The sequence below is a fragment of the Somniosus microcephalus genome, unplaced genomic scaffold, assembly GCF_052327205.1.
Source record: "Somniosus microcephalus isolate GS21.2 unplaced genomic scaffold, FLI_Smic_1.0 unresolved_chr9, whole genome shotgun sequence".
In the NCBI taxonomy this organism is placed as follows: domain Eukaryota; kingdom Metazoa; phylum Chordata; class Chondrichthyes; order Squaliformes; family Somniosidae; genus Somniosus; species Somniosus microcephalus.
The window spans coordinates 33,742,616-33,764,051 of NW_028225187.1; the positions used below are offsets into that span (position 1 = coordinate 33,742,616).

At 45.8% G+C, this 21,436-nt stretch overlaps 1 protein-coding gene across 1 annotated transcript in view; it reads right to left on the bottom strand.

Moving 5' to 3' along the window:
• LOC147085049 (uncharacterized) overlaps window positions 1–9,836 on the bottom strand; it is a 54,491-nt gene extending 44,655 nt beyond the window's left edge. The window contains exons 1-2 of the mRNA XM_085979409.1: window positions 9,787–9,836; window positions 8,032–8,165 (exon numbers count right to left, since the gene is read on the bottom strand). Of these exons, the coding sequence (XP_085835535.1) occupies window positions 8,032–8,165; window positions 9,787–9,836 (184 nt within the window). The remainder of the gene's footprint in view (window positions 1–8,031; window positions 8,166–9,786) is intronic.
• Window positions 9,837–21,436: the final 11,600 nt, after the last annotated feature.

Genomic DNA, 21,436 nt, shown 5'->3' on the forward strand with positions numbered 1-21,436 from the left:
ATGCTTAGACTGTACAAACGTGTTGTCAGAAAGATATACAGATTATGAAAGCATTTATTAAATCAAAACACGATTGTATTCCATGCATGGGAAGTTTTAAAATATAGGTGAGTAGATATTGTAACACAATTAACATATAAGAGAATATGAGTAACTGATATGATATTGTAATACTGTATAGCCTAGGCTTCACTTTAAAATGTATGTTGGTCTGTTCAAAGTTGACAGAAATGCGCAATATTGGAGCATTTTCGGGACTTGAATCCAGTATTTGAGTGATGGTTCTTTATTTGACTTGTGCAATGGTGTAATCTCCAAGATATTTGTCAGCAATTTCTCTGAGAGAATCTGAACCGTTCTTTCCCAAGGGAGGGAAAGACTCTGTAAGTAATGTGTTTGAGATTGAAAATTGGGGTTGAGGAATTTCTCGGTTCTCCAAAATTATTCTGCAGAGAAAGGGGATTTCTGGGTGATGCGGAGATAAGGTATTGTATGTGATCAGTGATTAGAGTTGTTAACAAAGGACCAGGTCCATATAACACCTTCTGTGTAAGCGTTCCTGACTTGCTAATAAGGAATTGGGTGATGCCTTGGGAAAGGGGCTCGGGTATGTATGGGGGGGGATGTCAAAGGGAGGATGGCATTGAAACTGCCAAGAAGGAAATCACTGTGTACGTAGAAATATATCTTAGGTCAGCGCTTATTCTATACTCCTTCACAATGGAATAATTTAGATTCAAAGATTCCCTGAGATATGAAGTGGAAGATCTACCCCATTGATTCAAATGATGCAGCAATTAAACAACATCACAGCCAAACTCATCAACTGAATATGGAAGGACATTGATGCTATTGAGCCATTTCAATAAAATTACATCCAGTGTTTGTAAACATTGGGCGACATAAAATGTCATATTTTGGGCCTGATAATTGAGCCACAGGCCTAATTTGCTGCTGTCATATTTGCCTACAACTTCAATTAAAGCATCAGCTCGGCTACACTCTATAATGTACAGAATATTACTATAAAATTGTAATACCACAGACAGCAATGACCCAAAGCCATCAAGGCAGACGTCTCGTTACTCGGAAGGAGCAATAACCTGCTGTTTGAACATATTAATACTAAACGGTCACAAGCAACAAGAAATGTGGAACCTGACCAGCCGAGAAAATTAAGTGCATTTCAAAAGTGGCCAGCTTCTGTTAAGGTGCTTTCCCAACTTTGACACTGTGCAGTCACATGGTTCACATAGCGAGAGAGCGGGAATAGAACAGCAACAGGAAAAGATAGCTTGAAAAATATTTGAAAGTCTTCTTCCTGTTGTAGTGTCAACCGTGGTTCAATGGGTCGCACTCTCGCACAAGCTGATGGGATCAAGTCCCTACTCCAGAGAGCTGGGCACCAAAATCTGGGGCTGGCACTCCAGTACAGTGCTGAGGGAGTGCTGCACTGTCGAAGGTGCTGCCTTTCAGATTTTTCTGCTCTCTCAGTTGGACGTAAATCATCTCATGGCAGAATTTCGAAAAAGGAGCATGGAAGTTATTCCCGAATAACCTGGCCTAGATTTGTCCCGCATTCAACATCACAGAAACAGATGATCTGGTCATTATCACATTGCTGCTTGTGGGAGCTTGCTGTGCGCAAATTAGCTGCCGAGTTTTCTATATTGCACGTCACTAATTTTCAAAATGTACTTCATTGGCTGTATAGCATTTTGGGATGTGCGGTGGCCGTGAAAGGAGCTATATAAATGCAAATCCTTCTTTCATTTCACAGAATAGGCAGCTAGCTGGGAGAGGTTTTGATCTCAGCTTCATTAGCATATGTTATTCCTCTTATATTGTGAAAATTTAATGCATGTCAGTTACTCTGCTTACGGGTTTGTGTCTTTGCTTTCCATTTGTCACTCATTAGCGTGCAGTGAAGGGAATAAAGGCGAACAGCTTGAAAGAGTATCCGCATCAAACATCACATACCGTTCACTACACCTGGCACAGATGAATGCTGTACTAATGGCAGAATTTTAACTGCTTTATATTACCCCGAATAAATGGTTTCGTTGGCACTGCCACTCACCTTCCCCTCTTGTGTTTGTAGAACCTACACAATGGACTGTGAACTTCTTCATCCACCATGTTATAAGTTTCCGTTCCTGACCTTTAATTTCCTTCTCCTCCCTCTAGACCGCCGCCCCTCGATAAATGATTCCATCCTCTCTGATGCCTTGGAGATTTAACCCTTCCATTGACCACTGCTCAAATACTTTCTGTTCCTTTCCCATTGACACAAAATCTTGGCATCACAATGTAGTCATTAGGCTGAACTCCAGCTGAGGCAACTGTCTCGAAAGCTCACTGTTAATGAGCTGCGATAATGATTAAGCTGGGTCTAGAGTGCGAATCACATGAACAGGTGGCTCTACACCCATTCGATCGTCACCTCCTGTTTGAAGTGGGAATTACAGTCAATATTTACAAAGAAACATAGAAGATAGGTGCAGAAGTATGCCATTCGGCCCCTCGAGCCTGCTCTAACATTCAATGAGATCATGGCTGATCATCCAAAATTAGTACCCTGTCCCTGCGTTCTCCCCATATCCCTTGATCCCTGTAGCCTTAAGAAATATATACAACTTCTTCTTGAATATATTTAATTAATTGGCCTCAACTGTGGTAGAAAATTCCACAGGTTCACCACTCTCTGGGTGAAGAAATTCCTCCTCATCTCTATCCTAATTGGCTTACCCCTTAGACTGTGACCCCTGGTTCTGGACTCGCCGACCATCGGGAACATCCTTCCTGCATCTAGTCTGTCTAGTCCTGTTAGAATTTTATAAGTTTCAATGAGATCCCCTCTCATTCATCTAAACTCCAGCGAGTACAAGCCCAATCGACACAATCTCTCCACATACCTCATTCCTACCATCCCAGGTATCAGCCTGGTGAATCTTCGCTGCACTCCTTCAATGGCAAGAACGTTCTTCCTCAGATAAAGTGACCAAAACTGCACACAATACTCAAGGTGCGGTCTCACCAAGGCCCTGTACAACTGCAGTAAGACATCCTTGTTCCTGTACTCGAACCCTTTTGTTACGAAGGCCAACATACCATTTGCCTTCTTAACCATCTGCTGCACCTGCATCCTTACCTTCAGCATCTGGTGCGCAAGAACACCCAGGTCTCTTTGCACTTCCCCTTCTCCCAATCTATTGCCATTCAAAAAATAATCTGCCTTCTGGTTTTTGCCAGCAAAGTGGCTAACCTCACATTTATCCACATTCTAGTGCATTTGCCATGTTTCTGCCCAATCAGCCAACCTGTCCAAATCGTACTGGAGTTTACGACATCCTCCTCACAGCATACCCTCCCACCCAGTTTTGTGTCGTCTTCAAATTTGGAGATATTACATCCAATTCCCTCGTCCAGATCATTAATATGGATTGTGAAAATCTGGGCCTAGAAAATCATTGTAGCCACTTTTGGGGCGGTAAAGTAGGGCGGCCGCTAAAGTTTGCGCTCGCCGCCAAATCGAGGCCACTTCTCCGATATTCATTAGCTTCGCCCTAAGAGTTTGCTCGAGCGCTAAAACTGGCGCTGTACGCCTCTCTTTAGGCACTAAGCCGGCGGGCCGGGGCGCTCCACCGGAAGTTGCGCGCAGGGCAGGTGCGGCGAGCTGCTGATTGACGGCAGACACTCTGGCTCCGGTGAGCTCTTAAAGGGGGAGGGTGGATTTTTTTGAAAGGCCGACACTGGTGTATTTGTGGTTTTGGGGAGGGTGTCTCTCCATCAGTTTGTTATGTGTTCCCGGAACACCAGTCGTCTCCATCTCCTCCTCCTCCTCCTCCTCCTCCTCCTCGTCCTCGTCCTCGTCCTCGTCCTCGTCCTCGTCCTCCTCCTCCTCACCCCCACCCCCCCAGCCGTACCGTACCATTTGTAGTACAGGAGGGCCCTTTAATTTGTGCTCCCCGCGGCCCGCATCGGCTGTGTACCGTTCCACTTCACAATCGTTACGGCCGCCCGGCGCACAATGGGCCGGCGCGAGTGAAGTTCTGGTTCAGGGCGCACAAAGGGCGTTGCACTAGTAAATGACGTCATGATCTGCGCACGCAGCAGGGCGCGCGCTAAGACTTTGCGCCGGTGCTAAATGTGTACTGAAGTTGGGGCGAGGCGCAGGTCACGCTGCGCCCGGGCGCTAAGCACCTAGCGCTCGAGATCTACTCCTCCTAAGACGCTAACAGCTGGTGCGCCCAACTGAATTTCTGGGCCCTGGGGTCCTAGGACCGATCCTTGTGGTACCCCACTAGTCACTGCCTGCCACTCAGAAAGAGACCCGTTTATTCCAACTCTTTGCTTTCTGTCTGCCAACTAGTTCTCTATCCAAGTCAATACCTTTCCCCAAATCCCATGTGCCTTAAGTTTACACGCTAATCTCTTATGCAGGACCTTATCAAAAGCCTTCTGAAAGATCAAATACACCACATCCACTGATTCTCCCTGATCTATGTTACCAGTTACATCCTCACAAAATTCCAGTAGATTAGTCAAGCACGATTTATCTTTTGTGAATCCATGTTGAATTTGTCCGATCCTGCCACTGTTTTCCAAGTGCTCTGCTATTACACCTTTTATAATGGACTCTAACACTTTCCCCGCTACCACTGTCAGGCTTACCAGTCTGTAATTCCCTGTTTTCACCCTACCACCTTTTTGAATAGTGGGGTAGCATTAGCCAGCGTCCAATCCATGGCTACTGTTCCAGATTGCATCAAATGCTGGAAGATGATCAGCAAAGCATCAACTATTTCTAGGGCCACTTCCTTAAGTACCCTAGGATGTAGATTATCAGGCACTGGGGATTTATCGGTCTTCACTCCCATCAATTTCCCTAACATCATTTCCCTACAAATACTGATTTCTTACAGTTCCTCTCTTTCATCAGACTCTATGTTCCCCAAAATCTGTGGGAGGTTTTGTGTCCTCCTGTGTGAAGACCGAATCAATAAATGTGTTTAATTGGTCTGCCATTTCTTTGTTCCCCGTTATAAATTCCCCTGATTCTGACTGCAAGGGACCTTAGCTTGACTTCCCCAAACTTTTTCTCTTCACATATCTATAAAAGCTTTTACAGTCAGTTTTTATGTTCCCTGAAAGCTTACTCTCATATTCTATTTTCCCTTTCTTAATTAATCCGTTTGTCCTCCTTTGTTGAATACTAAACTGCTCCCAATCCTCAGGTTTACTGCTTTTTCTGGCCAATTTACATGTCCTCTCCTTGGATCTTATGCTATCCCTAATTTCCCTTGTTAGCCATGGTTGTGTCACCTCTTTTGTTTTATTTTTATGCCAAACTGTGATGAACAAATTCTCTAGTGCATCCATGCGGTCTTTGAATGTTTGCCATTGCCTATCCACCGTCAACCTTATGAGTGAAATTCCCCAATTAATCCTATCCAACTCACGCCACAGACCATCGTAGTTTCCTTTATTTAAATTTAGGACCCTATGTTACCCATAATATCCTGATAACTTCGATAAAATCACATCTTAATCTTCTAAATACCACGGGATACAACGATAGTTTGTACAATAAGTGCGGGATATTCACTGGTGTATTATTCTAATTGTGTTGGTCCATTTATTATAGAACAAACTTTGCAATGAACCTGTTATTTTCTGTCCTTTATGTAATGAAGTGTACATTTGTTCTAACACAGCAGCAACATTGTGACACTGAACGCGCACCAGATCATATGTGTTAATGCAATGTTAATTTGCTTATTCATCGTTCAGAGCCTGAGTGTAACATCAGCAATGAATTCTATCGTTTCAGACCCCCCACCTCCTCCAACAAGGCCCAGTTATCCGGTATATCTGGTCAGAGAAGAACTCATCATTATCTGCGATGCTGCCAATGGTTACACTTTCGGTCAGCTTCAGTGGTTACTCAGGTGGCCGGTTGGCAATACAACCAATGAAATATACAAGGAACAACAATCGTTTACTAACTCAATAATAAATGTAAATAACAATAGTGACGGATGCTACAAATGCCTTTATGAGAAACAAGTGTCCGGACGCCGGAATAACTCTATTCCCAGTGATGCTGTGACTGTCCAAAGTGAGTTATACTTTCTGATATTTTATGCCATTCCAATTTTGTATAAAGGCTTCCAGAGATCCGCAACACCTTTAGTTGAAGAAACGTAGATATTGCTCTTAGGCTGGTGCACAAATGGGCGCTATCCAATCTGCTGCACGTTTTTGGTCCCGCCTGATGTTGACATCGATTGACTGCAATGGAACTGAATATCTACCTGTAAAACTTGGCTCTGATAACTGGTAAAAACCTTATTGTCTGTGCTCAAACCTCTGTGGAAACGGAAACTGGGCAGTGTGCAAAAGGGGCGACCGAGTAATTCCCACCATTTTGTGCTTCCGCACAACACAAATTTCAATGCAAAAATATGCTTTTACCGAGTTACCACGTTAAATTGTACCGACCTCTAGAATTGTTCTTCTGCTGCGTCTTTATGGGGTAGAACTTCCTCCTGGGCAGCAACGGTATAATGGGCGGCATCGCTTCGTCTGCCTGTTCCACACCCCGGTGCGTATAATGGGAGGCCGATTGCATTGCTCACGTTTTGTGTTACACCCGATATGATTTAATACTGCAACATCTTCAGGAAATAAATTTATAACGAATTAACCCGAGCTAAGGCAGCAGGCTAAAAACCAGTAATGTAATATAAGAATTGCTAGACGAAATTAATAGCAAAGCATCTGAATGATGCCGTTGGCATCTCTATTGATGTTGGCTGCCTGTGTGTGGTGCCTCAACTTCAGCTGGATAATATGGGCAATATGGGAATGCTGCCCATTATATATCTTGCTCGCTTTTGCTTTGCATTGTCTTCAATGGAAAATAAAATAATGTGGGGCGGGCGGTGGGTATGACAGAAGGATGATCGGAAATCGCCGTTTTATGCCCCTAGGGAAGTTGAGAGTTCTGGCGCATATCTCTGTAATTGTGGCCCATGATAACAGATCTAGTTTTACATTTCTACGGTGGTGTAAATTGGGTGATGTCCATTGGCCGCCTGTAAAACTTGCAAGCCTGCTTTTCCCTCCATTGACTTTATGTATAATGACCGGTCAATTCATTATCATCCATTTCATACCACATCGCAAAATGAATTGACCCTCAGAGTCTCTCGCCTTAGAGAAAGCTGTGATTTATGTTGTGATACGAATATAAATTCTTTCAAATTTATTATTTTTAACCTTCTGTTCCAGGACAAAAGACGATCGCCAGTATTTCTTTATACCACGAGCCGGGTGAATATATGAAAGTAGAGTCAGCTCCCATTACCTGTTCCGATTCCGACCAGAACAAGGTTAACAACTTCACTTTCTATCGGGACAATTTGTTACTGAGCTCCCTAGATATTGGTTCCCCTCATCATTTTGCCTCGATCATTATCAGCAACCTTTCCGATATACGCACAGGATTTTACAGCTGCAAGTACGAGATGAGAGTGTTCGGAAGGCAATTATTATCACACCTCAGTAACTCTGTGTTAATAACTGTAGAAGGTAACTCTTCCTACTTTTGCTTTACTTAACAAAATCTCAATTCCTACACCTAGAAAGAGTTTATGATTTCCTCACTCATGCAACAAACAATACATCCCCCATCCTTTGGCAAAACATACTCTTTCTGAACTGGTAAGAGATGCGGCTGTTACACAGCTGAATTTCGTCTTTGGCAGAAGCGACAAACGGGCGGAATCTTATTGGCCGCGTGTTATTTGCACCGCCCGATATTCAGTCCAATTACCATGAATGGGACTGAACCCGCCGGTGAATCAGCTGGCGGTAGAAAATCAGTGGAGTTACTGGTCGCTCATATCCAGTGTCTTTCACTTCTAATCGTGACAATTGTTGTGATTGGTAAAGCATGAGACTAACTGACTCCTGCTGCAGTGAATTATCCTCCTAAACCTTTTGCCTTGCCACATCTCTGCTCACCTTCAACAATTTTGACACATGCCATGTAAATGTACTCATAACTGGTATTATATGTCTGTCTCTCCATATCTGTAGAGCTTCCCTTGTGGAAGCCCCAGTATTTTAAATGGGGTATTTCAGAGTGTGTTCCTGTTCTGCAAGACACAGCAGTAAGAATAGTGACAACCATCTGGTTAAACATTAGTCATATTGGGAGAGATATTCTACCTACCGCTTGGGCAGAACCCCGGTGTTGCCATTACAGAAACTAATGGAAATGTAACTGGAGACGGTTCTGCAATCAGCTGCCAATGCTTAACGACAATTAATACACTTAGCCAGCAAAATAAACAACAAGCCCATTGTCCAGGAATGAATCTTCTGCTATGAGGATCCGAATCATGCTGAAACTGGAATGGGTCTAATATTTAGCACATTAAAGACAAACGTGAAGTTGAAGTGTGAAGAATGAATGTGGTGGAATTGGTCTTGGCGGGGCAGGGGGTAGGGAGTGCGGTTGTAAAACTGATGGTAGCACATTAGTGACCTGGTATATGCTGCGCCCGATATTCAATTCAGTCGCCGAGTAATATGCTGTCAATTGAACTTAATATCAGTCGCTACATAGAGCGGGCGGCCGATCCGACACTGTCCGGTTTTCGCCACCGTCCGAGTCCAATTTCTCGCCAATATTGACTTCTAACGACTCAATCATATCATCAGCAACTTGCTCAATTGTACTTAGCGCAACTCTACACTGAATTGAAGGCAATGACTTAAGCATATGAAATTTAGTCAACTTCCCGCAATACGTTTTCTTTTCAGAGATTTTTAAACCAGTTATAACAATACATCCAGCAAATGATGACATCGGTGGAAACGTCTCTATTACCTGCACCAGATCGACTGTCTATCCGAGCATCATATTCTTCTTGCAGAGAGCTGGCGATGCCAATTTCTCTGCCTCCCTCACTGTGTCAGCAGAGGATCATTCTGTCACCATCACCTTCACCAATGTGACTCAAGATGATGAAGGAGCCTACTCCTATCGCTATAAAGCAATGGTCAATGGAACAGTGTTAACATCAGCTATCAGTCAACTTGTGCAGGAGACTGTAAAGGGTGAGAGCGATTTATAAAATGACATGTGGGTAAAGGTAATGAATGACTACAGGGCTCGTGGCAATAAATACATTGTGAGATTTCTGGAGCCACACTGTATTGTAGGAGTCTACGTGCTCCTAGCAAAAAATACTGATCTCGAAGAGGTTCAACAGAAAAGGTTTAATTGTTGAGGCTGCATGCTGAACACAAAATGGAGTCAGAGACTACACAAAGTACGACTGCCTTTCATCAGTGCACAGCTTCGACTGCTCCTCCCCCGCTCTGGGCTTAACTATGTTGCAGATCGAGTTGCTTAAAGGTGTGATCCTTCTTAAAGGCATGACGCCTGATTTATAGTCTACGGACTGGAAAGCGGATTGTGTCCATTCTGTGATCGGTACGCCACACAGCTCCCCGCAGAATCCACTAGTATGGAGTGTACGAACCGGTGTGGCGGCTTGATGGCACGGCCAGAACGGCTCTTGGTGGTTGGTGTTGGGAGCGGGGCGGTCGGATGCGTCGGGCTCTTATGCAGTCTGCCCCACGGTGGGTGTTGGCCCACTTGAACGGGTTCGTCGGGCTCTAGGTGCACCAGCTTGAGCCGGTCGACCAACACCTTGTCAGTTCTGCTGCCCACTTCGAGGAGAAAGAACTTGTACCTGTCTGGAGTACCTTGTAGGGTCCGTCATATGGGGGCCATAGAGCTCCTCGGTGGGCGTCATGGTGCATGAAAACAAATTTGGCCATGTGCAGGCTAGGTGGTACGCGGGTTGCTCATTCGCCGTGCCGCCCAGTGGGTACCGGAGCGAATTGTTGTGCTCGGTTGGCGAAAGCGCGGCGTTGCTGGTCAGCCGACCAGGGGGTCGTGGCAGTGGGCAGGAACTCTCTGGGTACGTGCAGCGGCTGGCTGTACACGAGTTCCGTCGCCAAGGCTTGCAGGTCTTCCTTGACCGTGGAGCGTAGGCCGAGTAGCACCCATGCGAGGCGGTCGATGCAAGCCTCGTCCTCGAGGATGGCACGGAGGGACGCCTTCATGGACCTGTGGAATCGCTCGCACAGTCCATTGGCTTGGGGGTGGTAAGCCGTGTTGCAGTGAATGGCCACCCCGAGGTTTTGGGCGATGGCGGCCCACAGATCAGAGGTGAACTGCGGGCCTCTATGCGACGCCATGTCGGAGGGGATGCCGAACCGAGCGACCCAGGTACCAATGAACGCCCTCACAATGTCGGTGGTGGTGGTGGACGTCAGTGGAATGGCCTCGGGCCTCTGGGTGGTACGGTCCACGATTGTCAGCAGGTGTGTGTGACCTTGTGATGGCAGCAGGGGGTCGCCGAGGTCGATGTGGACGTGGTCGAACCTTCTTTCTGGCACGGTGAACTCCTCGAGTGGGGCTTTGACGTGCTGGTGGATTTTGGCACGCTGGCAAGCTATGCAGGATCTGGACTAGATGCGCACATCTTTGCGCAGGCTTGGCCAGACAAATCAGTTGGCCACCAGTCTAATGGACGCGCGGGTGCCGGGGTGTGAGAGGCCGTGGACGATGTCGAACACCCGTTTTCGCCAGGACACCGGGACTACGGGGCGGAGTTGCGCCAAGGAGTTGACGCATTTGACTGTGACGGCGGACGGGCCGCAGGCGACGTTGTTCAGTCGCAGCCCTGGGGGGTTTGTGGGCGCGGAGAGCATATCGCGGTCAGTGCATTGCTCCACTGCCAGTTGAGCATAGTCCACTGCCAGGTGGGCGCCGTGGACGGAGGTGCGGGATAGGCAGTCGGCCACCACATTGTCTCGACCGGAGACGTGCCGGATGTCCGTGGTGAATTCGGAAACCATGGCGAACTGACGTTGTTGCCTGGCTGACCACAGGTCCACAGATTTTTTCATTGCAAATGTCATGGGTTTGTGGTCGAGAAACGCGGTGAAGGGGCGGCCCTCCAGAAGCGATCTAAAATGGCGGACTGCCAGGTACTGTGCAAGGAGCTCGCGGTCAAAGGTGCTGTATTTGGCCTCCGGGGGGCGCAGTTGGCGGCTGAAAAAGGACAGCGGTTGCCAGACCCCATCGACCCACTGTTCGTACATGGCGCTGACCGCGTGGTCGGAGGCGTCCGTGGTGAGGGCCACCCTGGCGTTGGGCTGTGGGTGAGCGAGCATGGTGGCGTCGACGAGCGCCTTTTTGATGGAGTCGAAAGCGGTCAACATGTCCGCCGACCACTCGATCGCCATTCTGTCTTTCTTACCCCGGAGGGCTTCGTATAGGGGCCGCATGAGGGAGGGCTCTCCGGGAATGAAGCGGTTGTAAAAGTTGATCATCCCCAAGAACTCCTGGAGGCCTTTGATGGTGGTAGGCCGGGGTAACTGCTGGACGGCATGCACCTTGGCGGGCAGGGGAATGGCTCCATCATGCGTGATGTGGTGGCCGAGGAATTCGATCCTACTGAGGCCGAATTGGCACTTGGCTGGGCTGATGATGAGCCCGTGCTCACTGAGCTGCTGGAACAGGGTGCGGAGGTGCTTGATGTGTTCCTGCTTGGAGGAACTAGCTGCCAGGATGTCATCCAGGTAGACAAAGAGGAACTTCAGGTCCCGGAGAACCGAGTCCATGAGCCGCTGGAAGGCCTGGGCCGCGTTTTTGAGGCCGAAGGGCATTCGGAGGAACTCGAATAGCCCAAATGGGGTGATTATGGCTGCCTTGGGAACGTCCGTGGGGTGGTCTGGCACCTGATGGTAACCGCGCACCAGGTCGACTTTGGAGAAGACTGAACGGCCGGCCAGTCTAGCCGAGAAGTCTTGAATGTGTGGCTTGGGGTACCGATCCATCATGGTGGCATCGTTTAGGTGCTGGTAGTCCCCGCAGTGGCGCCTTCCCCCATCAGGTTTGGTGACGATGTGGAGTGGGGAGGCCCAGGGGCTGTTGGAGTGGCGGATGATGACGAGCTGTTCCATTGTGGTGAGCTCGGCCCGCGCGATCTCCAGCTTGGCTGGGTCCAGCCTGCGGGCGTGGGCATACACCGGTGGGCCTGTGGTGGGGATGAAGTGTTCTAACCCATGCTTAGCATCCTTCGCGGAGAAGGTCGGGTTGGTGAGGGCTGGGAACTCAGCCAGTAGTGCTGAGTAGTGGTCCGTTGAGCGGGCGCGGCACTGCTATGCCATTTTGGCGGGTTGGCGGGGGGCCATGGCGCTCGGGATAGTTGACATGGTGTTCATGTCCACGAGGCGGCGCCGACCAACAGGCCGTGGGCACAAAGGAAATCCGCACCGAGGAGCAGGGAGAACACATTGGCGGTGATAAACTCCCAGTGGCAGCGGCGGCCTGCGAGGTCGATGGTGACGGTGCGGGTGCCGTACGTCCGGATGTCAGTGCCATTGGCGGCAGCCAGCGCAGGGCCGCAGCAGCCTCGCTGCATCTCGAGGGCGGACGCGGGAATGCTGCTGCGATGCGCGCCCATGTTGCATAGGAAACGGTGTCCGGAGGCGCTGTCCGTAATGTACAGCAACGTGCCTGCTTGCCCCACGGCCATCGTGTAGGTCGGTGTGGGGGCGGTTGGAAACGTACGGGGATGGCTGCAGCAGCATGCCCGTGCGCCTAACCGGGTATGGAAGTAGCAGTAGCCCTGGGTCAGAGGGCTTGGGGGACGTGGGGGCCTGGGGGGCCTCGTGGCCCAGCTGTGTGGCTGCGCGATAGAGGGTGGAGCACGCGCCGACGCTGCGGAGGCCAGGTCGGGTGTGACGGCGTGGTTGGAGCTGGCAGACAGGAGCTTATCGGCTTCATCGGCCAGGGCCTCGAGGTCCATGAGGCTGGACGCCATGATCTCCGGGCGGATGCTGGGAAGTAGTTGGCGGATAAAGAGCGTGCGGAAGAGGGAGCCGGGCGGTTTATCGCCGGTCAGAGCAAGCATGCGTGAGAGCGAGTCTGATGGCGTGGAGTCACCGAGGCCCGGTAGGTCGAGGAGGTGGCAGTTGCGCAAGAATTGTGAGGTTGTGAATTTTTTAATGAGCGCGGCCTTGAGATGTGCGTACTTGCCTTCCTCCAGAGGGTTTTGTAGTGTTGTCCAGGCTTTCGTGATTGTGGAGCTGCCCAGGTAGGCAAGGAGGTAGTTGTACATTGTTGCGTCGGCGGTGATGCCGCAGAGTCGGAATTGCGATTCGACTTGAAGGAACCAGGCGGAGCCCAGGTTCTCCCAGAACTCCGGCAGCTTCCAGAAACTGTGTTTGTGTCAGCCATGGTTATGCTTAGGAGTCGTCCTGAGCGTCAGGGTCACCAATGTAGGAGTCTATGTACTCCTAGCAAAAAATACTGAACTCGGAGAGGTTCAACAGAAAAGGTTTAATTGTTGAGGCTGCATGCTGAGCACAAAATGGAGTCAGAGTCTACACAAAGTACGACTGCCTTTCATCAGTGCACAGCTTCGACTGCTCCTCCCCCGCTCTGGTCTTAACTATTGAAATAAAGAGTAGATTTGCCTTTCTAAATCTAGGCTTTATTAACTTTAAAAACCCAACAGCACATCTTCAACACCCAGTCCCAACCAAGGCTGTAGAGAACTGAATTTAAGATGGCCACCACAAATCACATGACATCAACTACCAATGAGTTTACAGCATATATCTCAAGGCAGGAAACAAACAACCAATTACAATACTTCTTACTAAACATAAAGAATAATCACCACATTCACCCCTCCTTTTAAAATATACTCCAACCTAAATAACCTTTACAATTTATAATTAATTATTTACAACTAAAATACAAATATAATATTTCAACAATTTTAAAACATTACTATCAATTTAAAAGTCCATTTTCAGTCGGTCGACCGGATATCTTTATTGTGTCGACCTTCTTAACCCTGGTGAAATTCCTTGCCCTCCCACACCAGGAGACACAGAAGTATCTTCTGCAGGAAGGCTATCCATATCCCGATTATCAACGGTTTCCAGATTGGAAATCCCATCAGGAGGTAAACTGGGACGGTCATGAACATCCATCGAAGGCTGACTAATAGAAGTATAATTATCTGCAATAGGATTGGAAATATTCGTAGTATCTGTAGTGACATCCACATTATCTGAATCATGACTATTGTTAATATCCTCAGAAGAGGGCTGGCCACCACAAGGAGCCAAGTCTTTAATTGAAACAGTACTTTCTTTCCCACCTTGGAATCGAAAATGAGCATATTGGGAATTTGCCTCCAACAGCTCCAACTCCTCCACTAAAGGATCATATTTTGACAATCTAACATGACGTCGAAGCAGCACAGGCCCCTGCATAGTAAGCCATGAAGGTACCGATTATCCCGTAGTAGATCTCTGTGGATAGTTAAAGAGCCTTTCATGGGGGATCACATTAGTAGCCGTTGAAAGCAATGATCTAATGGAATGCAGGGAATCAGGCAGTACCATTTCCCACTGTGTATTCTTAAGGTTCCGGGATGTCAAAGCCAACATAACTGACTTCCAGATCACCCCATTTTATCGTTCACACTGTCCATTACCCTGGGGATTATACGGGGTAGTTCTACTAGTAGAGATTCCCCGACTCTGAAGGTATTCCTTCAACTGGGAAGACATAAAAGAACTTCTCTGATCCGAATGGATATACGCAGGCATCCCAAAAATAACAAAAAGTTGAGTCAGACATTTGATAACTGTAGCAGCTGATACATCTGCGCAAGGAAAAGCAAAAGGGAACCTTGAAAACTCATCCACAACAGTAAATATATATCGGTTTTGAGTAGTTGAAGGAAGAGGCCCCTTAAAATCAATGCTCAAACGTTCAAAAGGAGAAGTAGCCTTTATAAGATGAGCTCGTTGAGGCTTAAAGAAATTCGGTTTACACCGAGCACAAATAGAACATGATGAAGTCATCCGCTTGACGTCTTCAACTGAAAAGGGTAAATTCTTACTGCGTACAAAGTGTATCATCCTCGTAACCCCAGGATGGCATAAGGCATTGTGAAGATTAATTAGCGTATCTCCGTGAATCACAGAACAATAAGCCCTCGACAGCGCATCAGCAGCAACATTATCCTTCCCCGGACGATAAACTATATCAAAATGGTAGCATGCCAACTCAATCCTCCACCTCATTATTTTATCATTCTTGATCTTTCCAAAATGTTTGACATCAAACATAAAGGACACAGATTTTTGGTCAGTTACCAATGTAAAATGTCGCCCCGATAAATAATGTCTCAATTTACGCAGTGCTTCTACTATTGCATGCGCCTCTTTCTCTATTGAAGAATGTCTTTTTTCACTATTATTCAAGGTACGTGAGAAAAAGGCCACAGGTATTCCATTTTGGTTCAGAGTAGCCCCAATTGCAAAATCAGAAGCATCCGTCTCAATCACAAAGGGAACCTGCTCATCAATAGAATGCACAACTGCTCCAAGGATATCCTTTTTAAAATTATCAAAACACTTCCTGGCCTCCCATGATAGAGGATATGTCGTAACCCAAATAAGGGGCCGGATCTTCTGTGAAAAGTTTGCAATCCAATTAGAATAATAAGAAAACAGTCCAACAACTCGTTGCAAAGCCTTAGAATTAGTAGGACAAGGTAAATCAATCAATGGTCGCAGACGTTCTGGATCTGGTTTAATCTTGTTTCCCCGAGATAATATACCCCAGTAGATTTACCTCAGTGGTCGAAAAGATAGACTTCTCTTTATTGGAAGTTAAACCAACTTTTTTTGCAGCTTGAAGGAATCTTTCTAAATTAGAATCATGCTCCACCCTTGATTTGCCACACACCGTGATGTCATCTAAGTATGAAAAGGTGTCAGAGAGAGAGTTATCACTTATAAAAGCATCCATTGCCCGTTGAAAACAAGCAACACCATTAGTAACACCAAATGGTATTCGGCAAAACTGATACAGCTTTCCGCCAGCCTCAAAGGCCGTATATGGTTGATCCCTCTTAACAATAGGAATCTGATGATAAGCACTCTTTAGGTCAATAGTGCTAAGAACCTTATACTGAGACACTTTGTTGATAAGCTCATCAATCTTAGGCAAAGGGTACGCATCTAATTGAGTATACCTATTAATAGTTTGGGAGTAGTCTATCACCATTCGTTTCTTATGTCTCTCGTTAATGGTGACAACTACCTGTGCCCGCCAAGGCAAACAACTAGGTTCAATGATTCCTTCCAATAAAAGATGTTGAACTTCAGAATTGATAAATTCTCTATCCTGACTGCTATACCTTCTTGACTTGGTAGCAATTGGCTTGCAATCCGGCATCAAATTTAAAAAAAGTTATAATGGAGAAATGGATAAAGAGGTTAATCCACAAATAGATAAAGGTGGCTTAGTCACTCCAAACGAAAGACTGAGAGACTCGTGTAATTGAAGCACATCATGACCAATCAAAATATCCGCACAGAGATTAGGCAAAACAGATAGGCGTATATCAGTATACGTATTACCTAGAAAAATCAATTTCACAAGGCAACAACCAGCTACTTGTGAAGTGAGAGTCGTCTGAGCCATACACACCTGATAAGTAACAGGCGAAATTTTCAAACGCTTCTCCTTCGCAAACTGAAGACTTATAAAACTCTCAGTACTGCCTGTATCTATAAGGGCCTTCACTTCTAACCCATTAACTTGGGCCGTAACTATAGCTTTGTTTAGGCCATGAGCAAATGAAGCAGAAATTGATGCAATAACAGCCCTATCTAAAGGCTGAATAGTCGCAGAGGAGGTAATTGAACCTGATGGTGGAGCTGATGATTTACAAACACGTGCATAATGACCTCTCTTGCCGCATTTACTACACACAGCCTCCCGAGCAGGACACTTCAGACGAGGGTGCCGGACGTTCCCACAAAAATAACACTTCTGAATCCTAGAGGCAACAGCCGCCGAAGTAGAAACTGTTTCAGAATCTAATAAACCACTCCTATTAAGTCCACATAATTCCCTTTCATCCGGAACTGCCGAAACCACAGTCGCAGGCCGATTAAAAAGAGCATAAGAATCCGAACTTCTCTGAGCCACATCCAATGTAGAGGCTTGCTCGAAAGCACTCTTAAGATCCAAAGTCTTATTTTCTAACAACCGCTGACGAATTGATCTAGACAGTAATCCATTAATAAAAGCATCCCGTACCGATTCTTCCTTATATTCTTCTGCTGTCATGGCCTTATAATTACAGTTAGCACAAAGGTGCCGAAGTGCTTGTAAATAAGTATCCAAAGATTCTCCCACCTGCTGCCTATGGGCAGATAGAAGGTGACGTGCAAATACCTCATTCTTTGGTTTAACAAAAATCTTTTCCAATGTAGAAATAGCCAATTCGTAAGTTTCACAGTCCAAAATATACTTATACACATCCGGAGCAATGTAGTTGATCAGCATATTCAGCTTATTTAGAGTCTCTTGATCCAACACACACAAAAAGTTTTTAAATGTACGATACCAGTTTTTCCATTTATCATCTACTCCTGCAGAATTAGGGTCAGCATTGAATCGTTCCAGTTGAAGATATTGCTCCATTCTGACTTAAAGCTAACAAATTGAAATAAAGTGTAGATTTGCCTTTCTAAATCTAGGCTTTATTAACTTTAAAAATCCAGTAGCACATCTTTCAACACCCAGTCCCAACCAAGGCTGTAGAGAACTGAATTTAAGATCGCCACCACAAATCACATGACATCAACTGCCAATGAGTTTACAGCATATATCTCAAGGCAGGAAACAAACAACCAATTACAATACTTCTTACTAAACATAAAGAATAATCACCACAACTATGTTGCAGATCGAGTTTCTTAAAGGTGTAATCCTTCTTAAAGGCACGACGCCTGATATATAGTCTACGGACCGGAAAGTGGATTGTGTCCGTTCTGTGATCGGTACGCCACAGTATAAATGAATGAATTCATCCTGACAAACAGACAAATAACACATGGAACGAAAGAAAGGTGCATTAAACCCAAGAGATCTGTGGGTAAAATGTAGTTTAATCGAATGTAGCCCTTGACCTAGATTCGAGCTGGTGAAATTCCACCTGTGCGGGGATGGAACATGTGCGGAATCGCATCTGCTTCCAGTTATAAACCCGCTCGAAATTGAATGTAAATTGCTGGGTTCTATCAAGCACAGGCAATATGCGAAACCAAATTACCTCCTAAACAATTATGTTGAAAATTTCTCCTAGCACGTGTAATATTCGCTCTTACTTCCCAAATGTGATTCCACCATCGATATAGAAAAGGTAAGAGTAAGGTCCAGGAAGTTATTGTTATCAAACAATGAACAACACAAATGGGTGCAGCTTTACCCAGTGGCTCAGTGGGTTCAAGCAATGAGGCACAGAGCATTGGCCACTGGCCTTTTAACAACCGGATAAAGAACAATTTCACGAAGTACTCGAGGGAGCTCTTTGGGCAGTAAACAATTTGAGCAAGGCCTCAACTGGGAGACGGGGGATTCAACGGCAAAGGTGAAAAGAGGGCAGTCGCGGATACATCACCTGTTATACACCCGGCCCGAATTTAGTTCCCATTGAATTTAATAGGTGAATCTTACAGTTGGCTGATGGCGCAGAATGTGCAGTATTGAAATAGACCCCCATTATAAACCACGCCGGATTTCCCTTTCCACTGAATGGAATTTAAAATTGGGAGAGTTGCACATTCAGCGGCTAATTCAATGTCGCCCATTGTTCACCTGTGCCTGGAGTTCAAATTAATCCCAAATAGAAAGTAAAATGAGCTGCATGTATAACGGTCAGCCGATCCGCTCCCCCCTTTTGGTAAATCTCCCGAATTCGGATTTCACCCTTCGTCTTGCGAGGAGGAAATATTGATAGACCGTGAAGAATTCGCAAAAACTGAGCGCTGGTAAAAGCCAAAAATAGTTTAATGCGGTTTGTGTATTAATAAAAACCACTGTGCGCTCTTTTAAAACTATTAAGTAATATAAAAACCATCAGGTTGTTTCTGACACAAATATTCACATCGAAGAAAATTCAGCACAGCTAATATTTATAGAATCATGCAGCCCAGAAGGAGGCTATTCGGCCCATGGTGCCTGTGCTAGCGCTCTGAAAGAGCTCTCCAAATAGTCCAACTCCCCTACTCCTTCCCCTTAACCCTGCAAGTTACTGTCGAAGATGCTTACGACACTTTTTCAGGCATTGCAGTCCAGATCATAAATCGCTGAGTTAAAAAAAAATCTCCTCACCCTTCCTCTGTTTTTTTTTGACAAATATATTAAAAGCTGTGGCCTTTGCTTAACAGCGCTCCTGCTAGTGGAAACAATTGCTCCCTACGTACTCTATAAAAAACCCTCATAATTTTGAATAAATCTCTTAATCTTTCCTCCAAGGAGAGCAATCCCAGCTTTTCTAGTCTCTCCACATGACTGAATTCCCTAATTCTGGTATATCTCTTCTGTACCTGCTCCAAGGCCGTGACATTCTTTCTAGAGTGTGGTGAACATAATAGTAAACAAGACTCGAGCTGAGGCGTAAGCAGTGATTTATAAAGCTTTACCATAACTTCCTTGTTTTTGCCTCTTTTTTGAAACCAACGTGTCCTGGATTCATTTTTCGCAGCCTTCTCAACTTGTCCTGCGACCATCAAAAATGTGTATATGTGAATCGACAGTTCTCTCTGTTCCCACACCCTGTGTAAATGTTTTCCATTGAGTCTATTCTGCAGCTCCTCATTTTTTTCCCTGCCAAAATGCATCACTTCACAAATCTCTGCATCAAATATATCTACCATTGTTCTGCCCAATGCACCATTCTTTCTCTTTCCTTCTAAAGTCTGCTGCTATGCTCCTCAGTGCTCACTGTATCTCTATGCTTTGTGTCATTTGCGAACTTGGCAATTATTCCGCCGATACACCGTGCAGTTCATTAATATGTATCAGAAGGAGCAATGGTCCTAATATCAACTCCAGGGGACACGAATTTATACATCCCTGCATTCTGAAATACAGCCACTCACCACTGCTCTCCGCCTCCTCCCTCTCAGCCAATAGCGAGTCCATGCTGCCAATACCCTTTAAACTCCAGGGCTTCAAATTTACTGCGGTTGAGTTTATTTTAAGTGCCATTTACTGCACAACCAGTCTTCGACTACTTATTAGATCTCAAGCATTGTGAAAAGTTACCAAGAGTAAAATGAATTAGTGGTGAAATTCAGACATGAACCTATCTGCCTAATGCAGCTGCTTGTTATTTCACAGCCAAATCAACGATTGAAATGATGGTTTGCAATGTTTGTGTGACTGCGGTGGGGGTGTTGGAGCAGTCGCCGTAGCGATCACCATAAGGAATCGGAAAAGAAAAGGTAAAATAAAGAATTTATCGTCATTTAACTATCTTCAACTTAAACAGACCAAGTGTTTCATTGCTATGATGATACAACCACATGTGTTTGATACACACATTGAGTTAAATCATGATTACATTTATTTCTACAATGGTGAATAATAAATTCCCGGCCGACTACAGTCAACTTGCTAGTAAGCCCGAAACATAGAAGATAGGAGCAGGAGTAGGCAATTCAGCTCCTCAAGCCTGCTCCGCCATTCAATGCGATCATGGCTGATCATCCAAATGTATTACCCTGTCCCTGCTTTCTCCCCATATCTCTTGATCCCTTTAGCCTTCAGGAATATATCCAACTCCTTCTTGGATATATTTAATGAATTGGCCTCTACTGCCTTCTGTGGTAGAGAATTCCACAGGTTCACCACTTTCTGAGTGAAGAAATTCCTCCTCATTTCTGTCCTAAATGGCCTACCCCTTATCCTTAGACTGTGACCCCTGGTTCTGGTCTCCCCGGCCATCGGGAACATCCTTCCAGCTTCTAGTCTGTCTAGTCCTGTTAGAATTTTATAAGTTTCGATGAGATCCCCTCTCATTCTTCTAATCTCCAGCGAGTACAAGCCAAATCTATCAAATCTCTCCTCATACGTCATTCCTGCCATCCCAGGTATCAGCCTAGTGAAACGTCACTGAACTCCTTCCATGGCAAGATCATCCTTCCTCAGGTAAGGAATACAAAAAAATCATATCCGGCATCACAAAGAGGGATGAAACAAAGAGAAAGGGAGAGAGATAAAGATGAATCATAAATTTATATAAAGTGGAATTCTAAGTTTATCCGGGTAGAAATCTGTCCCGGGCGGTAGCAGAAGAGGGAGTTCCTGGATTGGTCGCTCATTCCATGCCCCACCTGATTTTGAGTTCCATTGAAACTAATGGAATTGAATATTGAGCAGCGCGTGTAGCAGAAGGCCGACCGTCCAAGCTGAACCTCGACTCCAATGATACTTCTGTGTACTCGGCTTGTG